At 42.3% G+C, this 19,602-nt stretch overlaps 1 protein-coding gene across 2 annotated transcripts in view; it reads right to left on the bottom strand.

The window, feature by feature from the left end:
• Positions 1 to 19,495, bottom strand: part of LAP3 (leucine aminopeptidase 3) — a 30,355-nt gene extending 10,860 nt beyond the window's left edge. Inside the window, exons 1-8 of one of the 2 annotated variants that reach the window (XM_081303510.1) lie at positions 19,339 to 19,495; positions 16,148 to 16,263; positions 14,801 to 14,855; positions 14,315 to 14,420; positions 13,063 to 13,222; positions 11,657 to 11,821; positions 8,459 to 8,617; positions 4,111 to 4,235 (exon numbers count right to left, since the gene is read on the bottom strand). In XM_081303510.1, the coding sequence (XP_081159636.1) occupies positions 4,111 to 4,235; positions 8,459 to 8,617; positions 11,657 to 11,821; positions 13,063 to 13,222; positions 14,315 to 14,420; positions 14,801 to 14,855; positions 16,148 to 16,263; positions 19,339 to 19,440 (988 nt within the window). In that variant the 5' untranslated portion in view covers positions 19,441 to 19,495. The remainder of the gene's footprint in view (positions 1 to 4,110; positions 4,236 to 8,458; positions 8,618 to 11,656; positions 11,822 to 13,062; positions 13,223 to 14,314; positions 14,421 to 14,800; positions 14,856 to 16,147; positions 16,264 to 19,338) is intronic. The other variant, XM_081303511.1, reaches the window with a different exon arrangement.
• Positions 19,496 to 19,602: the final 107 nt, after the last annotated feature.

The following is a 19,602-nucleotide window of genomic DNA, read 5'->3' as shown; positions in this document are numbered from 1 at the left end:
TAAAAATGTCCACTTGTCAATACTAACAAAGATTTCTTTTTCTGACAAAATATAGTTCAACAGGTTTCTATGTTGCTGCCCTAATCCTAATGTGTTCTCAAAGCTTAATAATCTTGATTTTATCCCATGTTCCCTTAGAAATTCTTTATGGTTATATTATTAAAGAAAATTGCAGAAATAATGTAACACTTATAAGAGATAAAAGATACATATGCTTGCTTATGTTTTACTTTTGGACACTGTGAGGATGCATTTTGCTCATCACAGGAACAAGGCCGGCAACTTAAGACAATTTTCTCACGATGTTCCTGTGATGGCCAAGAAATCCTTCCTTTTCAATTCTAATTATGTAATTAAAAAAATAAGTAAAATATAAGCAAGGATCTTATTTCAGCTACATCACATGATGTCACATGTAAGAGTACACTCCTGGTTAAAAATAATTTAAAATGGATCCAAATATTTTTAAGAACCATATGATTTCATAAGATAATTATAAACTAAACATTTTATTCTTAATATATTTTTCCAGTTACTTAAATAATCTATACTCTTTAATCCATAGGATAATTAAAATATGTCTATTTGTTTCATATATGTCCATTTGCTTCCAAATGTTTTTCAATAGAAAACACATAATTTATACCTTTTATACATGCATTTATAGTTACAGATAGAGATAATACAATCATCAAGTAATCTCTAATTCTCAAATTATTGTACAAACTTTTATAAGATGATAAACAGATATGATTCTGTCAACAGAAATGTCCAAGGGCTTTAACTATATTTTCATTGAGATATTTCTTCTCATGAATGTACAATAATTTGTTTACTAAGATTTATAGAAATTGTTCCAAGGTATAACCAAAGAATTCTAGAAAAGGAAAAGAAGATGCTTCAACAGAAAGGAAACAGTTTGGAGGAAAAAAGAAATCATGTTTGGATAAAATAAAAGAATCATTATATGTTTAAGACTTTTATGGTAAAAAAGATTTCCTTAATAAAGGAATCTTTACATGATCATCTAGAAAGTGAGATAAAAGGCTAAAGTAATCAGAAGACAGACTTGTATGCAGCTGGATTGACTATAAATATATAAATGATCAGTTTTACGATGTTTCAGGCCTTACCCCCACCCCCGATTTTATTATACTGATATGAATCAAAATTTTGCCCATATATTGACATGATAAAAACCTATTGAAACGTTGAAGTTGAGTTATTTTTATTAAATAAAGTCATTGTTTACCTAGTAATTCTTACTGTTTAAGACAGTGACCTAAAGCCAAGGTTCAAACAACTGAGGATCTATCCAGAGATGTCAGCCCTAACTCCTCCCATCAAGAAGAAGAAACCTCAAAGGATGAGGGGAAAGAAAATGGCCCAGAGAGACCCAACAGTGAAGCTACCCTCATGGAAGATGTTGAAAAATCTGAGGCTGCAGACTGAGCGGATGATCCAGCAGCAAGGAAGAACTAAGTCTCCAGCTATGATGCTTGCAGCAATACTAGCTCTGTTGAGCTGCCAGGCAACTGGGACACAGGGAGAAACTTATTAGACATATTTCTAGATCCACCTTTAGTACACTCAGAAGTGTGTACTGGAGAATCCATCCCAGTATTTACTAATGACTCATACATGATGGGAGGATTTACAGACACCCATATTATTCCCATCCATGGGAATGGAGTTAATTATTCTGGCTATAGTGGTCAGCTACCTATGTGATGATCCCGCAATAAACGATAAACGTGCTGCCTGTCTAAAAGTGTCCTTTGAGGAAAAGACAGCAATTGGAGGGACTAGACTAATCGTACTGGCCTTGGGGATTCAAAGCCATATATTAGAACAGTTATTAAAATGGGACTGTCTAATAACAAGCCAATCATTTCAGCAGAACATCCACTAATATACCTCACTGTCCTAATCATTCTGCAATAGAAATTGGCACATTCCCTAAATGGATGAATTGTATAAATACCTTGCCAATACAGCATAAGGTATCTAGAAATAGTGGTGTATTTTAGACTGGTCTCCTAGGATTGACAAAAAACAATTACACAAGGGCGCTGCCATGACCCCTGAAAGATTTGTTAGTAACACCTTGACCTTCAGCAAAGGTGGTATCAAGAAAGATGTTTGGTGTTTGATTGCAGCCTCAGAATTTTTACATTTTACTGACAAGTGTTTACCTGACCTTGTAGGCAGAAATTATAAGGAAGGTTCTTGTTACGGCTTGCAAGCCTGTTCAATCCCTTTATGTTTTAATTACTAGAGATGTGAAAGTCGAAAGACGATAAATATCTTGTAGCGATATTTAACTAATTGTATCATCAGATATAATAGAAGGAAGGGAACACTGATGCTTCACCAGCCCTCTGTTGTCTTATTGCCAGCTAGAATCTCAGGGCCATGGTTTGCTGATGCTGGTTGTCAAGTCTTACAACAAATATATGCCCAGTTGATTAGACCTCAGCTAGCTCTTGTACTTGTAATTTTAGGGGTGGCTGGCTTAGTTTCATTTATTGCTTCCACGGTCACATCTTGGGTGGCCATATCTCAAAATATTTAGCATGCAGATTTTCTTAGAACACTTCCACGCTCAGAACACTTCCAAAGCTCTTCATAATCAGATCAATATTGATGAAATAATTGAAACTAAGATAACTGTTTAGAAGCTACTGTCATAAATATTGGTAATGAGCCTTCTACTTTAAAGTTCAAGGAAAGACTAAAATGTCATGCCAATTATAAATATGCGTGTGTTACTGCTACCAAATACAATGCTTCCCAATGGGATTAGGAGAAAGACAAAAAACATTTATTAGGTATTTGGCTGAACAATAATAACCACTTGGATCTTTTGGAGTTATATCATCATATTCAAGATATACAAAAAAAGTAAGATTGATTTTTTTTTTTTGGATCCTACCTCTAGCTGATCAAATACTTCAAGAGTTAAATGGTTTTAATCCTGGAAACATACTAAAACATTCTGCATGGTATATTATTGTACTGTTCTCTTTGTTATTAATCCTGTCTTGTATTGTAATCATAGGATGTCATGCCTTCAGAACAAGAAATCAAGACCTTGTGATAGCAACTCATCACCTATTTTTTCAAAGAAAGGGAGCCCCTCTGGAAATACACACCCTCAAGTCCTGAGCAAGAGATACTGAACAATTATTGTGCCCCCTACCTCCTCCTGGATAATGAGGCATTACCCAGTAGGGTTGAGTTACACTCACCTGCTCCTTTGTAATCCTACCCCTCTGCCCTTTTTGGGATGGAATGTTCCATGGAACCTCCCCTGTGTGTCCCCTATATAAGAATAAAGAATTCAGTAGCTCTCTCTTTTTCCATGGACCACTAAGGTCACAGGGCCATTCCTGGATTTTGAAAAGGTACTTCTGTGTGTTTGCATGTTTTCTTAAGTTATTGGAATAGCTGGATTTTGTGAACCCAGCATTAGGTCACTAGCTCTGATGAGACATGCTAAAATATTCAGCACACATCAAAAAAAAAAAAAAAAAAAAGATCACACATGTACGTCAGACAGACTTGCATTCTACCTTCCCCATGCAATGGATGAGACACTGGCTAAGTCAGGTAACCTGAGCCTTCCCCCCTTCTTCTCAAAACTTGGTAATAGTAATGCTACACACTCTCAGCATCACCGGCTGTGGAAGCTGGCATTCTGTAATGCTAAGAGGTGCCATTGTACTAAATGCTTTTTCTGTACCAGGCAATTTCTGTGTATCAGGCATTTAATTGGCCACAATCCTATGAGACCATCCATAAATGAGCCAAGAGTGCCCTTTGACCTGACTACTGAGCAGTTTCCACTGGAGTAAACCACAAACTTGATATACATGCCCCTGACTGCTAACCACTTTTTGCAGAAGTAAAATCAATTCCAGTTACAGCTATTAGTTGCAAAATACATTTAGCTGAATCAGCTTGGACATAAAACACTTAGCTTTTCATCAAGCTATTTAAAAATTGTCTCTTGATCTTTTCAGATCAGAGAAAGCCATGTTTGTTGTCTCAGTTCAAGCATCTGCTGGGTTCCAGAATCTCAGAGATACAATCCCTTGCCCCACTCACCTATGATATTAATAGGCAAATTGAGCTTCGCAGCAGACACAATGGCTGAACAAATTGTGGCAGCTCCTCCCATGTCAGCCCTCATGAGGTCCATGCTTGCAGAAGGCTTGATGGAGATGCCACCACTGTGAAGGAAAAGGACAGCTGCAACATAACCATATAAAAGCACCACACACCTGCCAAAGAAACTCATATTTCTCAACTTAGAATCTCAATGTTGAATTATTTTAATGTTGAAGACTTTATAAAAGATACAAAACAATTCTAGATAGGTATCATAGCTCAATTTATTTATATTTGAGTGAAATTTAAGCAGTACTACTAGAAATATTTCCATATCATAATATCAGTGCTATCTGCTTCATCTCATTGTTATGTTTTGAATAGAAGGTAAAATGACAGGACTGCAAGAGCTGTAACCTAATCAGTCCATCCTACTTTGAATGGACTGGGTAGTGACTGTAAGCATGTTGGATGTTGCTGGAGAAGGTGGGTCACTGGGGAGTGTCCTGGGAAGGTCGGTCTTTCCAGTGGCCCCTTCTCTTCCCTCTCTCTGCTTCTGGGCCACCATGTCCTGAGCAGCTTCCTTCCACTACAGCCTTCTGCCATGATGTTCCACCTTATGGGGGACCCAGGGTAATGGAGTCCACTGACCATGGGCTAACCTCTGAAATCATGAGCCAAAAATAACTTTTCCTCTTCTAGATTGTTCTTGTCAGATACATTGATCATGGTGACACAAACCTGACTGACACTCATTAACTGCTGATACCTATAAAGATTGTCTTTTCAGCAGATTTTATGAATGGATCAACTTATCAAACCAAAGTTCACAGGCTATTAAAGAAAGCTAACAAGTTCAGATAGGACTGGGAGCATTCTTCTCAAACCCACATGACAGAGGTATAATCTTGCCATCTGACACCTGTACAGGTGTGTTCTAGCCTGCTGATGGCAAAATACAACCTGAGGGAGGCACAGGAATCAGGGAGGGACCTACACAAAGCCTCTGAGACAGCATTAAATATAAGAGCTGAGTTTTAATTAGCAATTAGCAAGGCAGCCTTCTAACCAACCAGTGACTGACTTCTGCTTCCCATCTTGTGAAGCAACTTGTTCCACAAGCCACGCACACAGCCAGGGCCTTCAACTTCTGCCATCTACTGACTTGTCTTGGTGACTCTTTGGAGAAGTTTCTATTCCCTTCTCTGAGGTCTGCCTTGCTTGGAAATCAGGTACTAATTCTCACCTACCTCAGAAACACTTGCTAATGAGATGGTTTGCATTTATACTTCCTTCCACCTGCCACTCTTAGCCCAAGGTGTTTTCTGGGAGCTTTGCTTCCTATGCCTAGACTAGTCAAAAAGTAGCCACCAACCAAGGATCAGGACTCATCTTTGCTATCTTTTCAAAATCATCCTAGATTTCATTCAAGCCTACTCAAAGCTACAGGAATCAAGATGCTTAGTCACAGGGTATCAGTGACCAGATGCAGGGTCAAGAGATAGATCTCAAACTACATAATTAACTGATTTTGTCCTAAGGTGCTAAGGTACTCCCATGTCTATGATGGAAAGGTAGTTCATGTGCTGTTAACAAACTGTGCTGAAATAAATGACTATATAGTGAGGGCAGGCAGGTGGGGGAGGAGAACTTAGGCATTTTTCACCATATACAGAAATTCAAAGTGGATCATAGCCTAAAAAGCGAAAATTGACTTAAAAACTATAATGTCTTATAGACGAAAAAATAGATTTTGGCATAGGCAATACTGTTTTAGGGCAAAAAAAAGCATGAACTACAAAAAACTGAGCATATACTTCATCAAATCAAAACTTGTTCTTCTTAAGATATTACTAAAAAAAATGAAAATGCAAAGTTCAGACTGGGAAAAAATATTCCTAACCAAATAACATCTGATAAAAGACTTATATTCAGAATATATATATATACTTTTTAAAAAACTTACAACTTTTAAGGAAAATACCCTATCAAAAAGGGTAAAAGATTTAAATACCTCACTAAAGAAGATAGATCAATGGTCAAAAAAACAAGTCAAGACATGCTCAACATCATCAATCATTACAGAAATGCAAAGTAAACCTCAAAGAAGTATCACTGCATCCCCTGTGGCAGTGTCACAAGTGGAATGATGGATCATGTCAAGAAGGGAAAGGAGCAGAAGATGTGAGTCCTGTCAGCTGAGGACAGGAATGCAAACTGGGATGACCACTTTGGTCATAGGAAAGAATGTCCTTTGAACCTGAACCTCATTGGAGAAAGGAAAACATGTGGCTACACAAAAGCTTTCAGATGATCTTGGCTTTATTCCCAATAGCCTAAAACTGGAAACAACTCAAATTTCCATCAACAGATAAATGGATAAGCAAATTTGGGTATTTCACTACACAGCAATGAAAAGGAACTAACTACTGATGTGACTGATGAAATGGATAAATATTGAAGACATTGGGCTGAGACAGCACGGAGGCCATCTATAAAATTTTCTGGAACAGGCAAAACTAATCTACAATAACACAGAAAGATAACTGGCAGCCTGGAGCAGGGAGGGAGGGAATAACTGCAGAAGCATAAGAGAGTTTGGGGGTGAAGGGAATGTTTTATCTTCTCAGTATTGGTCCCTGTTGGATTCTTCTGTTAAAGCTCACTTAGCCAAACACTTAGAGGGTGAATTTTACTGCATATATACTGTCATTCCCTCTGCCAGAAACCTTTTTGAGGCCCAGAATAACTCAGATCCTGCCTAAGTATCCAGCGCATCTCACCCATCTTCCCAACCTGCTCTGGTGCAGAGCCACACTGACATTCTTGCAGTACCCAGAGTTGACACTACTTCCTACTCTGCAGCCTTCCCATGTTCCCCTGCCCTAACACTCATCCCTAGTTCCTACTGAACTAATTCCTCCTGGTCTTTCACATCTTAAGTTAAATCTGATGCTTCTGCAAGGAAGACTTCTCTAAACCAAAGGAATATTTGCTGAATATTTTTAGCAAAAAATACAAATATGGATTTAAATTAACAATAAATCTCACCCTGAACATAAATATCTCCCTAAAACTATTAACACTTGATAGTATAAAACTACTACAATTAGCAAGTTTTTTTTTTTCTTGGTACTGGGGATTGAACCCAGGGGTGCTTTACCACTGAGCTACATCCCCAGCCTTTTAAAAAATTTTTATTTTGAGACAGGGTTTCTTCCTAATTTTATTTGCTGTCGTGTTTTATATATACTTTAGTATATATAAAATGGTGTAGCATTTGCATACACCATAAATATATATACATATCTTGAAATCTTTTTCTGATGGGCTACACAATGAAAATCATTTGGAGACCAATGTTTAAAGAAGAGAAGTTGAAGCTGGAGGTGAGTTACTAGTAGAGTATATGCTTAGCACATGAGAGGCTCTGGGTTTGATTTCAGCACCAAAGGAAATGAAAATACAAAAACAAAAGAGAGAACAGAACATTCATGTTTTACATGGAGTTTCTGAATGGTTGCAAAAATGTACTGGGGAATTTGTTTTTTTGTTGTTCTTCTTTAGCAGCATTCTCCAAAGCAGTTTCCCTGGAACATGACTTCCAGAATCAAGATTCTTACAAAAGAAAATTCAGAAAATGTGACATTCTGTGCCCTGAGAAGTTCTGCAGCTAAAGAAAACAAAAACAAACCTCATTTGGTTTATTTAACCTAGTTTTCTGGCCAACTCACTCTTTTTATGCTTCACAGTCACCAGCATCCCTGACAGTCATATTCTGTGGCAGATGATTCCCGTAGGAAATACCAAAATACACCGTCTTCTCTAATTCAGCCCCTTATTGGCTGGAATAACCCGAGGTGGCTTCCACTTCTAAGGAACTTATGGTTCAGTCAGATTAATGGGAGGGGACTGTTCTGCAGCAGGAAGCAACTGAAGAAAGCCAAGGGAAGGCAGGGGATGGCAGCGGCAGCCGCACTGTCTGTGCAGTAAGCCTTGCCAGGGAGAATCAGAGTGGGACACAGAGATTTGAAGATATTTTAAAGAGAGACCTGATTTTCACTTCTGGCTCTAATTCTTAGTTATGGGTCTCTGAACAAATTACTTAATATCTCTGAGTCACGGTTCCCCTATAAGCTGGCTACTGTAGAATGTCCATGATAGCCAGCTTATAGGGGTAAGACTGAGCCAATATATGTAAAATGCCTATGTCTAACACACATGAGCATTTCATAACTGGGAGCATAATATGACCAAATACCATGCTTATGAATCAAATTAAGCACTAAAAAGAGCACACCAAACATTCACCAAAATACAAAGCTCAGATACCCCTCTCGAGTACCTGTCAAAAGTGATTCCCTTCCCAACGAATACCAGGGGCGGCTCCCCCGCGTCGGGGCTGCCTTTGTAGTGGATTTCCAAGAAGACTGGAGGCTCGTCGGACCCTTTGGCTACACTTAGGAATGAACCCATTTCCTGTTCCTCAATCCAAGACTTGGGTCTATAGGGTAGAAAGGGGAATAAAAGCACATATACAGTTACCTTTATTTCAAAATAATTCAGAAAAGCTCAAAAGTATGTTTAAAAGTGTAATATATAAGCTCTTAAAGTATCTCACAGGGCAGGAGGTATAGTTCAGGGGTAGAGCACTCGCTCCCAAGCATGAGGCCCTGACTTCAGTGAAAACAAATCACACACAGTAAGGCTTTGATTATCACATCTGATCATTTGTTTCCTGTATATTCTTGGGCAAGTCACTTGATCCTGAGCCAATTTGCTCATCTACATGAAGCTAAGGATTCCTCAATCAAAAGACTTTAGCATTCTTAGGAGAATTTATACATGATAACTAATACAGTTCAGGTAATAATGTCAATAAATAAATAAATAAACAAACGCTCCCCGACCTACTCAGTCAATAAATAAATAAATAAATACGCTCCCCCAACCTACTCAGATGTCTCTAAAGATTTAATTTATAAAAGATGAGACTAGCAAGGCCCTGAGACCACAAGGGTGCATAAAAAGAGCTAAGATGCTCATTATTTTTGGTATTTCTAAAAATGCCCCCTCCCCAAATCAACCAACTAACAAAAACCTAACAAAGCTATACTACTCTTCCTGGAGTAAAATAACCTACTTATTTGCTCTTTTAGAAATGCTGGAGTTCTCTTTTCAACAATGTCACACTATTTCTCGCAGCTGTAACTGACATTTGAGATGTCTCTAAAGTAGGAAAATAAGTTAATTCTTATTTAATTAGCACAGGATCGATAAGACTAATGAAATATAAACATTTCTCAGTGCAAACTAGAAAATTGACACCATATTACCACTTTCTATGCTAAAGATACAAAGGGCTTTGTGCTGATTTCTGGCCACAGTAATGAGGCCTCCACTGCCAGACAAACCAGCAGCAATCCTTTCCAAGGAATATTTCGGCACTTGCCCAACCATTTGTCAGAAGTATAAAACTAGGATTGCCAAAAATGTCAAAGGAAAAATAATTTTTAAAAAATAAAATAAACGTGTCAAAAGAAACAAGGCTGTACAATATAGGCATTTTAGTCACAAACTCAGGACTTGATGTTTCATTAAGTCCAGCCCTTCTGGAAGAATTGTCTTCTTTGTTTCTTTAATGGAGATGCACCTACACTGGACAAGGTGTGGTGCAGCTATGTCTCAGTTTAATGAGTCATTTGCCACCCACACACGCATCCTGATCAACTCTTGCCTTTGCTCATTCATAAGCCTTGCTATTCCCAAGGGGCCACGGTTCACCTGCTTCCCCACCTGAAATGCCCAGCCCCATTCTCGTTGGTTAACTCCTGAGCAACCATCAGGGCTCTGCTTAGGCTGCATGTTCTTCAGCAGGCCTCCCCGTCCTCCCTTCCCCAACCTGGTCCTTCCAATGAGATCCTCCCTTCTTTGAGGACAAGGAGCACCACTGTGTGCACTCATTTGCCAAATTCCCTGGCACGGTGGAGGTGCTGTCACTGATGTGTGGTAGCATCACCAGTATTTTCTGACATGAAGTACGTCTGGTGTCTTCTCTTGTAAGACAAGGAACAGTCTGCCACAACCCCTCTACAGAGGCTACGTACTGCGGCAGGTTAAATTTATATGAACCTTTCTGTTCTAGCAAGCTCTAAGTCCTGGGCTTTTTATACAACATTTTCTTTCTTTTTAACGTATTTTTTTTAGTTGGACACAAAACCTTTGTTTTTATGTGTGCTGAGGATCGAACCTTTATTTCAAAATAATTTAGAAAAGCTCAAAAGTATGTTTAAAAGTGTAATATAGGGGCTGGGGATGTGGCTCAAGCGGTAGCGCGCTCGCCTGGCATGCGTGCGACCCAGGTTCGATCCTCAGCACCACATACCAACAAAGATGTTGTGTCCGCCGAAAACTGAAAAATAAATATTAAAAAAAAATTCTCTCTCTCACTCTTTAAAAAAAAAAAGAAAGAAAAGAAAAAAGCATAATATATAAGCTCTTAAGTATCACACGGGGCAGCAGGTCACGCGTGCTAGGCAGCCGCTCTACCATTGAGCCATAACCTCAGCCCTACAATGTTTTCTTCACTGTCTAGACCATAGGGGCTTTCCTGAAAAAGATGAATTCCAATCACAATTAACTACTGAAGAATTCTTTTAAACCTGAGAAACTACTTTGATAGTGAAGAATTCTTTAAACAAAACAAATATCTGTCAGTTTATTTTATCATAAATCCCCAAACACTCAAACTTGGGCTGCATACAGGGCTGTGGGGAGATTCCAGGAGATTCCGGAAGCTGGAGGAGCTGCACATTAATAGCCCAGCGCTGACCATGGCTCTCAGCAGGCCTGGGAGCACTATCCTGCAGTCCAGCCAAGGGACTCCACGAGACACAAATTCTCATTCAATAACTAGTAAGGAATAATACATTCTTCACTTGTGTCAAAAAGTAAAAATAGGAAGAACTCACCAAAACAAGAAAGTAAATACGTATGTTCCTCGAAAAGTTAATCAGAGTTACCATTTGGTCCAGAGATTACATTTTTGCTACAGACCCAAGAGAAATAAAACAAGTCCACACAGAAACTTGTTCACAATGATCAGATTGTACCCAAAAGGTGGAAATAACCTCCAAAGTCTGTCAACTGATGGTTTCAGGGGACAGGGAAATGAAGAGGGATTGCTAATGGTAAAGGGTTTCCTCGGGGGGTCATAAAAGTGTTCTTGACTTAGTCATGGTAGCCCACTCTGAATATACTACGAATCACTATCACTTTATGTGGCATGTGAATTCTGTCTAAACAAAGCTGATACAAAACGTGGACACCTCGACATGAGTAGGAAGTCGCAGCACTCTCTCACAGGCAAGGAAAGACAGACACAAGGAACCTCAAATGAGCCCGTCCCAGCTTGTGGGGCTGCTGGTGGTTATCTGGCCTCTATGGTCTTCAGTTATTCCTCTGAATGGAGAGGGAGCTGGATTTAGGATCCCAAAGGCTCTGTGTGTAGCATCCCGAAGTCTACGATGTAATCCTGAATTACCTGATGTGGACCTCTGTTTTACTACTAGCACTTTTGAGATTCTTCTCAATAATCTCGGCAAATCTGGTTGGTGTCATCTCATTGGCTGGAGTTTCCATCAGCTGGCGGGCCAAGTTCTGCCCAGAAGCAAAGAGGACTCCTTTCTGCCAGGCCTCCTCATCCCCACTGCAGAAAAAAGCAGAGCTGCTGGTCAATGACCCACAACACTGACCTGTGGCCAGGAGAGGCTCTTATCCCACAAGAAACAAGAGGAGGACAACAGATGGAAACTGGCTGACACACAGGACCTAGTCTGTTCTCTGTGACGTGACCCAGGCAGCTGGCGGTGCAGTGAAGAGCTAGAGAACAGGCCCTGGTGAGGGCCTGGGGACACTTGGCCGGGCAGTCCACTTCAGAATCCTCCCTAAACAGAAAGGGGCTGCCCAGATGGGTCTTTGAAGCTAAAAATCTACCACAGAAACTGAGGGAGGGGCTTTCTGTTTTGTTCTCCTTCCCTGCATTGCAGATAGCGCAGTCCCAAGTGCTAATCACCAGGCAGGCAAAGCAACCACCTGGATGTGGAACTAAGGCTCTGCCGCCTTCTTTTACCTGGGTCAGGGCTCTAAATCCCAACGAAGTCTCCGATAGTAAGGATCAGCTTTAGAAAAGAACATATGTGGGCCCGTGGTTCATGATCCTAGAGCTCTTCTTGTGCACAAGAGCTAACAGTGTGGAGATGGGTAAAAGAACAGTTGACAGCTCAGTGGGTCGCCACGCGTCACATATGACACACTTCACACTTTGTCTCTGGGTTAAGAGTACAACTCCCCAGAGATTTCAACTGCTTAACTGAGGTCACTGTGAGTTACGTGGCAGAGCCAGGACTCAAACCAGGTTGACCACTATAGAGCCCTTTTCTCCAGCACCAGCTGTGTCAGGGTCACCCCTGCCCTCATGGCTCCCCATACCTAAGGTCTCTGATCTTCTCTCCCAGCAGTGACCTTGTCTCCCAGGTTCTAAGACTGAAATGCAGGAGGTGCTCAATGATCCACTGAGCCACCCCGTGCCAGACCACAGGGCCAAAAACCAGTTCCCTTCACCCACGTAGCTCTGGCATCAGTCCAATGCCAGTGGACGCCAACTCAATGGAAACGATATGAACTGAAACCCACTGGGACACGTCTGCATGTCGTTGCTTCCTCCCCACTCCCCCGCATTACAGATTCCCAGTGTCCAGCAAGCGTGGAGACAAAGGCTAGAGCAGAGCCTGGGGACAGTTATCACACATTAAAATGGCTGGGGCCATGGGAAGGTTAGGGACAGAGCACACAGCAGCGCCAGCCACTGAGAAGCAGGCGGCTCCCGTCCAAAAGACCACACTGTCGGACACCGGCCAGCACCACCGCGCCGCGGTTTCCTTCCCTCACCTTCCGTGGAGCTTCGCGGACACTGCCATCTTCTTTTTCTGCTTTAGGTCATCGTATTCATAGAGACCGAGCACCGCTCCTTCTGCCGCCGCCTGAGCATCTCCACAGGGATCCACCTCCACAGAGGAGAGCTCCAGATCCTGAATCTGCCTGCACCCAGCTGCAGAAGGACAGAGGAACCGGAGAACGGAAGTCAGCAAGACACTGGAGGAGCAGAAGGCAGTGTGTGGGCAGTGTGCTGAGGAAGCACCGGGCTTCCAACCCCAGTGTGACAGCTCTAGTCCTCCATTTCCTCCTCTTAAAACGAGGCCGGGGCGCACCTCACAGGCAGTGCCGAGCACAGGCCCTCAGATCACCACAGGGCTCCTCACACGGGGAGACCCCTCAGAGAGAAGCAGCAAGTACCAGGGTCATTTCTGACCACCAGAGCTTCCAGAGGAAGCTTCCCAACCACCAGGGCTTCCCCAGTTAAGAGGGACAGAGAAAAGATGACCATGAGATTGCACCTGAGCAAAGTCCATTATTAACACAGCATTTTATTAAGATCGTGTCAGCAAAAACTCTCATATAAAAATTATGAGAACCCTTAACATGAACTTTGAAAGTAAGTTTAACAAGCATTTATGACACACACAGGGCCAGGTGTTAATCAAGCCCATTCCTGCTGCTTCAGCTTGGATCTCAAAGACCTCAGCCACAGTCTCTGAGGTGAAGGCTCTCACTGCTGCTCAGCTGGGGTGACTCAACAGCATCTACCTCAACTCTTTCAAGCCATCCACCCGAAAAACTGGGACCAGCACACAGCTTTTGAGAGTGATGAATGAGCACCCCACACTCTTCTCCCATTTTCTCTGAGTTGCACATATATAACTCCTTGTTACTTAAAAGTTGGGCAACACCAGGGTAGAATTACAAAGAGGAAAAAAATCCACATGCCGAAATTTGTGGTAAAATACCGTTCTAAGGCCAATGCTATAAAAGTGAACAGATGATAGTAAAACCTCCAATATTAAGTATTTGAGAGATGTTAACTATGGAGAAATCTTAAAAACAAAGATTTCATGAGCTAACCTCTATATCCTTCTTAGAGGCAAACGTTCAAAAAATGAAAATTGAGTTTGTTAAGGTGAATTACTTCTGTGCAAATGTAATAAGGGTAGAGATGGCGAAAGGACAAAAGAAGGAGAAGAGACAGTCTTAAAGAGCGGACCCGAGAACCTTGACCAGTATTAAACTTAAAAAGTAAAGTAACCTGCAACCGCAACTCTGATGTTTTCTTTGCCTTCATGCCAGTTCTCCTGGTCATCGATGCCAGCTGACCTTTTGCCTAGGCCGACTACCACCACGCTGGGGAAGTCCTGTTCCACAGAAACACACCATCAGCCACTGTGTTTCTTGAAAGTGCTCATTTCCAGCAGAGAGACTCACTGAGCTCCCACACTATCACTTTATGCTCGACACCTTTTACAAGGTGTGTCTGATAGAGTGAGAATAATCCTGCAAACAATTCTATGTAAAGCAGAGCCATGCTGGACAAAGCCTTCAGACTGAGGAACACAAGACCGGCAGTAGACAGTGATACGCCTCTTTATAATCTTAAATGATAGTTCTGCTTAACGTTGGAATAAAACTATATAATCCAATACAAAATTCTTAGCATGACTGGGCAGCTACGGTACAAGGCACCCAGAGGTGATCTTACTGAGGGTTCACAAGGCACATCATCATCATCTCATACCTGATGCAGACCATAAAAGGTTCGGGTTTTGCCTGCCTTCAGAGGTGGTCCAGATCTAAACCAAAAAGAAATAATTGTTTTGGAAATTTTCAGTTTGCTCTGTTTGCCTGGAAAGTAATATATACATACCTTTAGTATTATCATAATATTCTGCTAACTGCTTTTGTGGACGTTGTTTCATTTGTACTTTTACAGAACGTTCTCAGCTCGGATTTCCTAGATGCAATACTTCTAACTCTAGCTCAAAAACTGTAGCAAACTTTTAGAGTTAACACAAATTTACTTAAAGCAATGGAAGCAATGCTAGCGCCGCTGCACAGGGGATCTGAGCACTGGATGTGAGCACTGGATGATGGCTGGACTGAAAGACTCTCCAACCTTTCTACTAAACAGCATAGCACACCAACACAACACCATGGTACCCGAGTGGCTGACTTGACAGCAGTATGCCTGGTTTAGATTATGTCGGTGAGGGCTTATCTACAGATGGGAGACAGGGCAGTTTCTTATAAAAGGCATACTCAAGTACAGCCAGGGGCATGAGAAGTGCTGTGGTTCGACAGTCAGGAGATCAGGGAGATCTGTACTATAGCAGTTGGCTTTTGGATTAATGACTTAAGCACATGAGAAGGTTCTGGCTACTGGTGAAGGACTAATTAGCTAAGAGGAGCTGCAGATTCTGTAACATATCCATTAATTAATTATTAGACTGCATCTAGTAGATTCAAACAGGCTATCTATAATCTGAATAGTATGAAGCTGCAGTGGCTTTTAATGACACTTCTGTTTTTGTCAAAAGGAACCTGCAGCTCCAATGTCTCTCTAGTTCCTATAGACCCTAGCTAATCTAAGAGTGGTGGGAATCCCAGGCCCCTCCCAGACTTATTGAATTACAGTCTGCATTCTTACTACATCTTTGGGTAATCCAGTTGTACTTTTAACTTTTGAGAAGCCTTCAAGCTCTAGGCACAAAATAAAAAGGTAGAACCTTTATGCTGCTTTTTAACTATTAGTTAAAGGACACAGAGAGGCTGGGGGGAAGGGAGGGAATAAGGAAAGTGAATTTGAGCCAAGAAGATGGGTTGAGGAAATCTGGTACTTTCCAGATCCTTCAGGATTTGTCCTCCACACTATGTCTATGATTGGGTTTGAAACCATCTGACTTCCCAGAACTGCAGACCCACCCATACTGAAAGGCAAAGTGACAAAGGGCCTTCCAGACTTGCACTTTCACTTCCACCAAGAATTTCCTGGCCCGGGTGTTTCTACCTACAGTACCCCACAGAAAAATATCCCCCTTTGATTTGGGGAACTTTTAGGAACTGGGACCCCCCAGGTAACACTTACACATTCAAAATCTCTCTCAGCTTTCCAGCCACCAATTTATCAAAGTTCTCTCCTGCACTCGTAAACTGTGGCACATCCTCTTCTCTGTCTCTGGAATAGATTCCTAAAACAAGGCCCTGAGAACAAAGCAAAATATGAGTATAATTGAAATAGATGCCTCAGCGGGGTTCAGGAGTCCCCGAGTTCTAGAAATTCCAGAAGGAATACATAATTCCACCAAAACTGTGCCCTCCATGAAGACAGAAAAACAAAACCAAAAAGCAGCAGCCATGGCCAATATATGCACTCCACCTGCCTCAGTGATTCAAATTCCTACAGAGACTCTGGGTCCCATGCCTTGTCTTGCATGGTCACCCCCAGGAAAGAACTCTGCTTTCACACAAAGCAGAAAGGGGTTTATTTATTTATTTATTATTTAAATATTTTAGTTTTCAGTGGACACAACATCTTTATTTTATTTTTATGTGGTGCTGAGGATCGAACCCAGCGCCCCGCGCATGCCAGGCGAGCGCGCTACCGCTTGAGCCACATCCCCAGCCCCAGAAAGAAAGGGGTTTAAAAAAAAAAAAATCCAGTTGTCACCAAGTTAGACCCTGAAGGGCTTCTGAACATATTATTCCATAATATGCTGCCCTGGCATATAAATTACTTTGAGCTGTTGGCACCTGAGAGACAGACAATGTAGGCAGGGCTCTCAAAAATCCCCCTTTCTTACCTAAAAGCCGGGCATGAAATTTCTTCATAAGAGAGGTGCCCTCACTAAACTAGGGAGCGCATTCTCATCACCACCAGCTGGAAGTTAATGCCAAAATGAACCTATACAAACAAACCTGCTGAAATACACCTTATCTTCCATTAGCACCCAATATATTTCCCAGTGCCTATCCCAAATGACAAGACAAAGCCAACCTCCTTCCTCTTGTCATACCCCCAAGCTTCATTTTTCTTTGTTTAAAAAGGTATAAAACTGCAAGGATCAGTGGCCCAAGCCTGTAATCCTAGCTATTCTAGAGACTGAGGAGGATCACAAGTTCAAGGCCAGCCTGGCAACTGAGCAATACTCTATTTCAAAATAAAAAGGTAAAAAGGCATGGAGATGCAGCTCAGTGGTAAAGCATCCCTGAGTTCAATTCTTAGTACCAGAAAAAGAAAAAGGAAAGTAAAAAAGCTTTTGGGCCTAATGCTTCTCCAGGTCTTCATTTTCTTCGCAGGATCCTATATACATGTAAAAATATCAAATTAAATTGTACGTACCTTAGGTCAGTGTCAGGCCTACTTTCTTAGACTCAACCACGGAACTGAGAGCAGAAGAGAGTCTGTTTTTCCTCTCCTATAACCATCAGATGCAAATCTTAGACATTCTACCATTACAGGTTGAGCATCCCTTATCTGAAATGCTTGGGACCAGTCTGACTTCAGATTTCTTTTGCTTTTTTTCAGTATCTGGGATGGAACCCAGGGCCTCCCACGTGCTAAGCAAGCGCTTATCATTGAGCTATAACCCATCCCTTTTTATTTTTTAAGACACAGTCTACATTGCTCAGGTTGGCTTCAGAATTGGGATTTCCTGCTTCAGCCTCCAGAGCAGAGTAACAGGCATGAGCTACCACACAAGATTTTTGCTATTTTTGTTTGTTTTTTAATATTTAAGACATCTCAAGAATGGGACCAAAGTCTAAACCTGACATTCACTTGTTTCATATACACATAGCTTGAAGGGATTTTGGAAAATTTCAGATTTCAGATTTTTGAATAAGGGATGTTCAACCTGTATTCATGGTACTCTGATCAACTCAGACTGAAAGACAAGAAGTAAGCAACTTACAGGAGGGGCAGAACAGAGGGTTCTGCCAAGCACTTGGTGGCAATATTCCTTCATCTTTACAAGCCCCTGGGCCCCAAAACTCAAAGAATGAAGTAAACCCAGTGCTTTTCGCTTTTACAAAGACTTTATAAAAAAAAAAAAAAATTCGTTTGCCTTTGGGCCACTCTGAGGTAAAAAGAACATGCATGCACTATATTTCCCACTTAACAAGATAAGGAAACTGAAACCTAGTGGGACACACTAGTCCCTGGATGGTAGAACTGTGTGAAAATCCAGATAACTTCTTCCTGTCCTTGGTCCTTCCCACAAAGCCACATACGTACTTAGATTAAATACCGCCCTGTCTGTCTTTCTCACCAAAGAAAATACACTTTCCTTGGCATTGATAACTCTGCCAGGTTCTCACCTTCCTCAGACTGCACACTCCCATAGACCAAATGGAGAACCTAGGAGACGGGTCACTGTTACAGGCTTAGTATTGGAAAGAGCACTGAAGAAATGTGTGGTCCCTCTGTCATCTGTTGATACCTCCAGGAGACCTGTCTCAAGCCCCCATCTAGAGAATTCTTCACCAGGGAGAGTCATTTCTTTCTGATCCTCCGGCATAACTCCCAAGCTTGTGCCCCTTCCACTGAGCCACTTCTCTTTCCAGATGTTTCAGACCTGAATTGCCTAATATGAAGGATCACTCTAATTTCTCAGGGCCCAATTAGGTGGAGCAGCCTTTTCTTCTGGAAAATGCTTTTCTTTTAATTTCACGAAATAACGCGTCTCTCTGCAGCGCCCCTTTCCCTAGAGAGGATCTCGTTTCCTCTAGAAACACGTTCAGGGAAATTGCTCCCAGAGGCCCTGTTTTCTGACCCTTGACTGCAGCAAGGAGGTCTTGGTGTGCAGCCCAGGCCCTGAGGCTGGCTGACTCTGGGACCTCTGCTGACATTTGGGACAATAATGTCACCATCCCTTCTTAGTCACGTCCAGAACTAAAAAGATGATGAATGAAATAAGCGCATGTCATTTTTGAAGCTCAGTGAGAGGGAGAAGGCTCAGTAAAGTGCGATCGGGAAATGGTAGCGGCAGCTATTCTCTTGCCCAGGGTTCAGAACCAGGCACTCCCCGGACAAGAAGGAAGATCGCGCCATCAGAAGACAGCAGACTGGGAAATCTCCGGGGAAGGGGGCACCGGCGACCCCACCCCAGCCCCTGCCAAGGCCGATCCTGCAAAAGGAGGAAACTTTTCATTTTAGTCGATTTGTGTAACTTGGCGCAGAAGCCGCACACGCCGCGGCCTGGGCCCGCCCTGCCCCGCACCCAGGTCTCCCGCAGGCAGGCCTCCCGCGGTGGCCCGGGAGCAACTGCCGCCTCTCACCTTCGTCATGTCGGCGGTGGCAAGACTCCGGCCCCGGAGACAACTCACTCCCAGACGCCGGAGAGCAACTCGCCCGACTGCCGGAAGAGGCAGCAAGAACATCTTTTCAGCGCTGCCCCTTGCGCCGCCCTCCAGCGAGCACGTGGCGCAGGGAGGGACGGCGCGCGCCTGGGGGCGGGTCCACCGGGGTCGCCGGGCGCGCGCGTGGGAGCCGGACAGGTGCAAGGGGGCGGGGCTCTCGGCGCGCGGCCTGGTGCGCGCCTC

The sequence above is a fragment of the Spermophilus citellus genome, assembly GCF_964194105.1.
Source record: "Spermophilus citellus genome assembly, chromosome: 8".
Lineage (NCBI taxonomy): Eukaryota > Metazoa > Chordata > Mammalia > Rodentia > Sciuridae > Spermophilus > Spermophilus citellus.
Note: the sequence above shows the minus strand (reverse complement) of the source record. Positions and strands in the feature narration are given on the sequence as shown.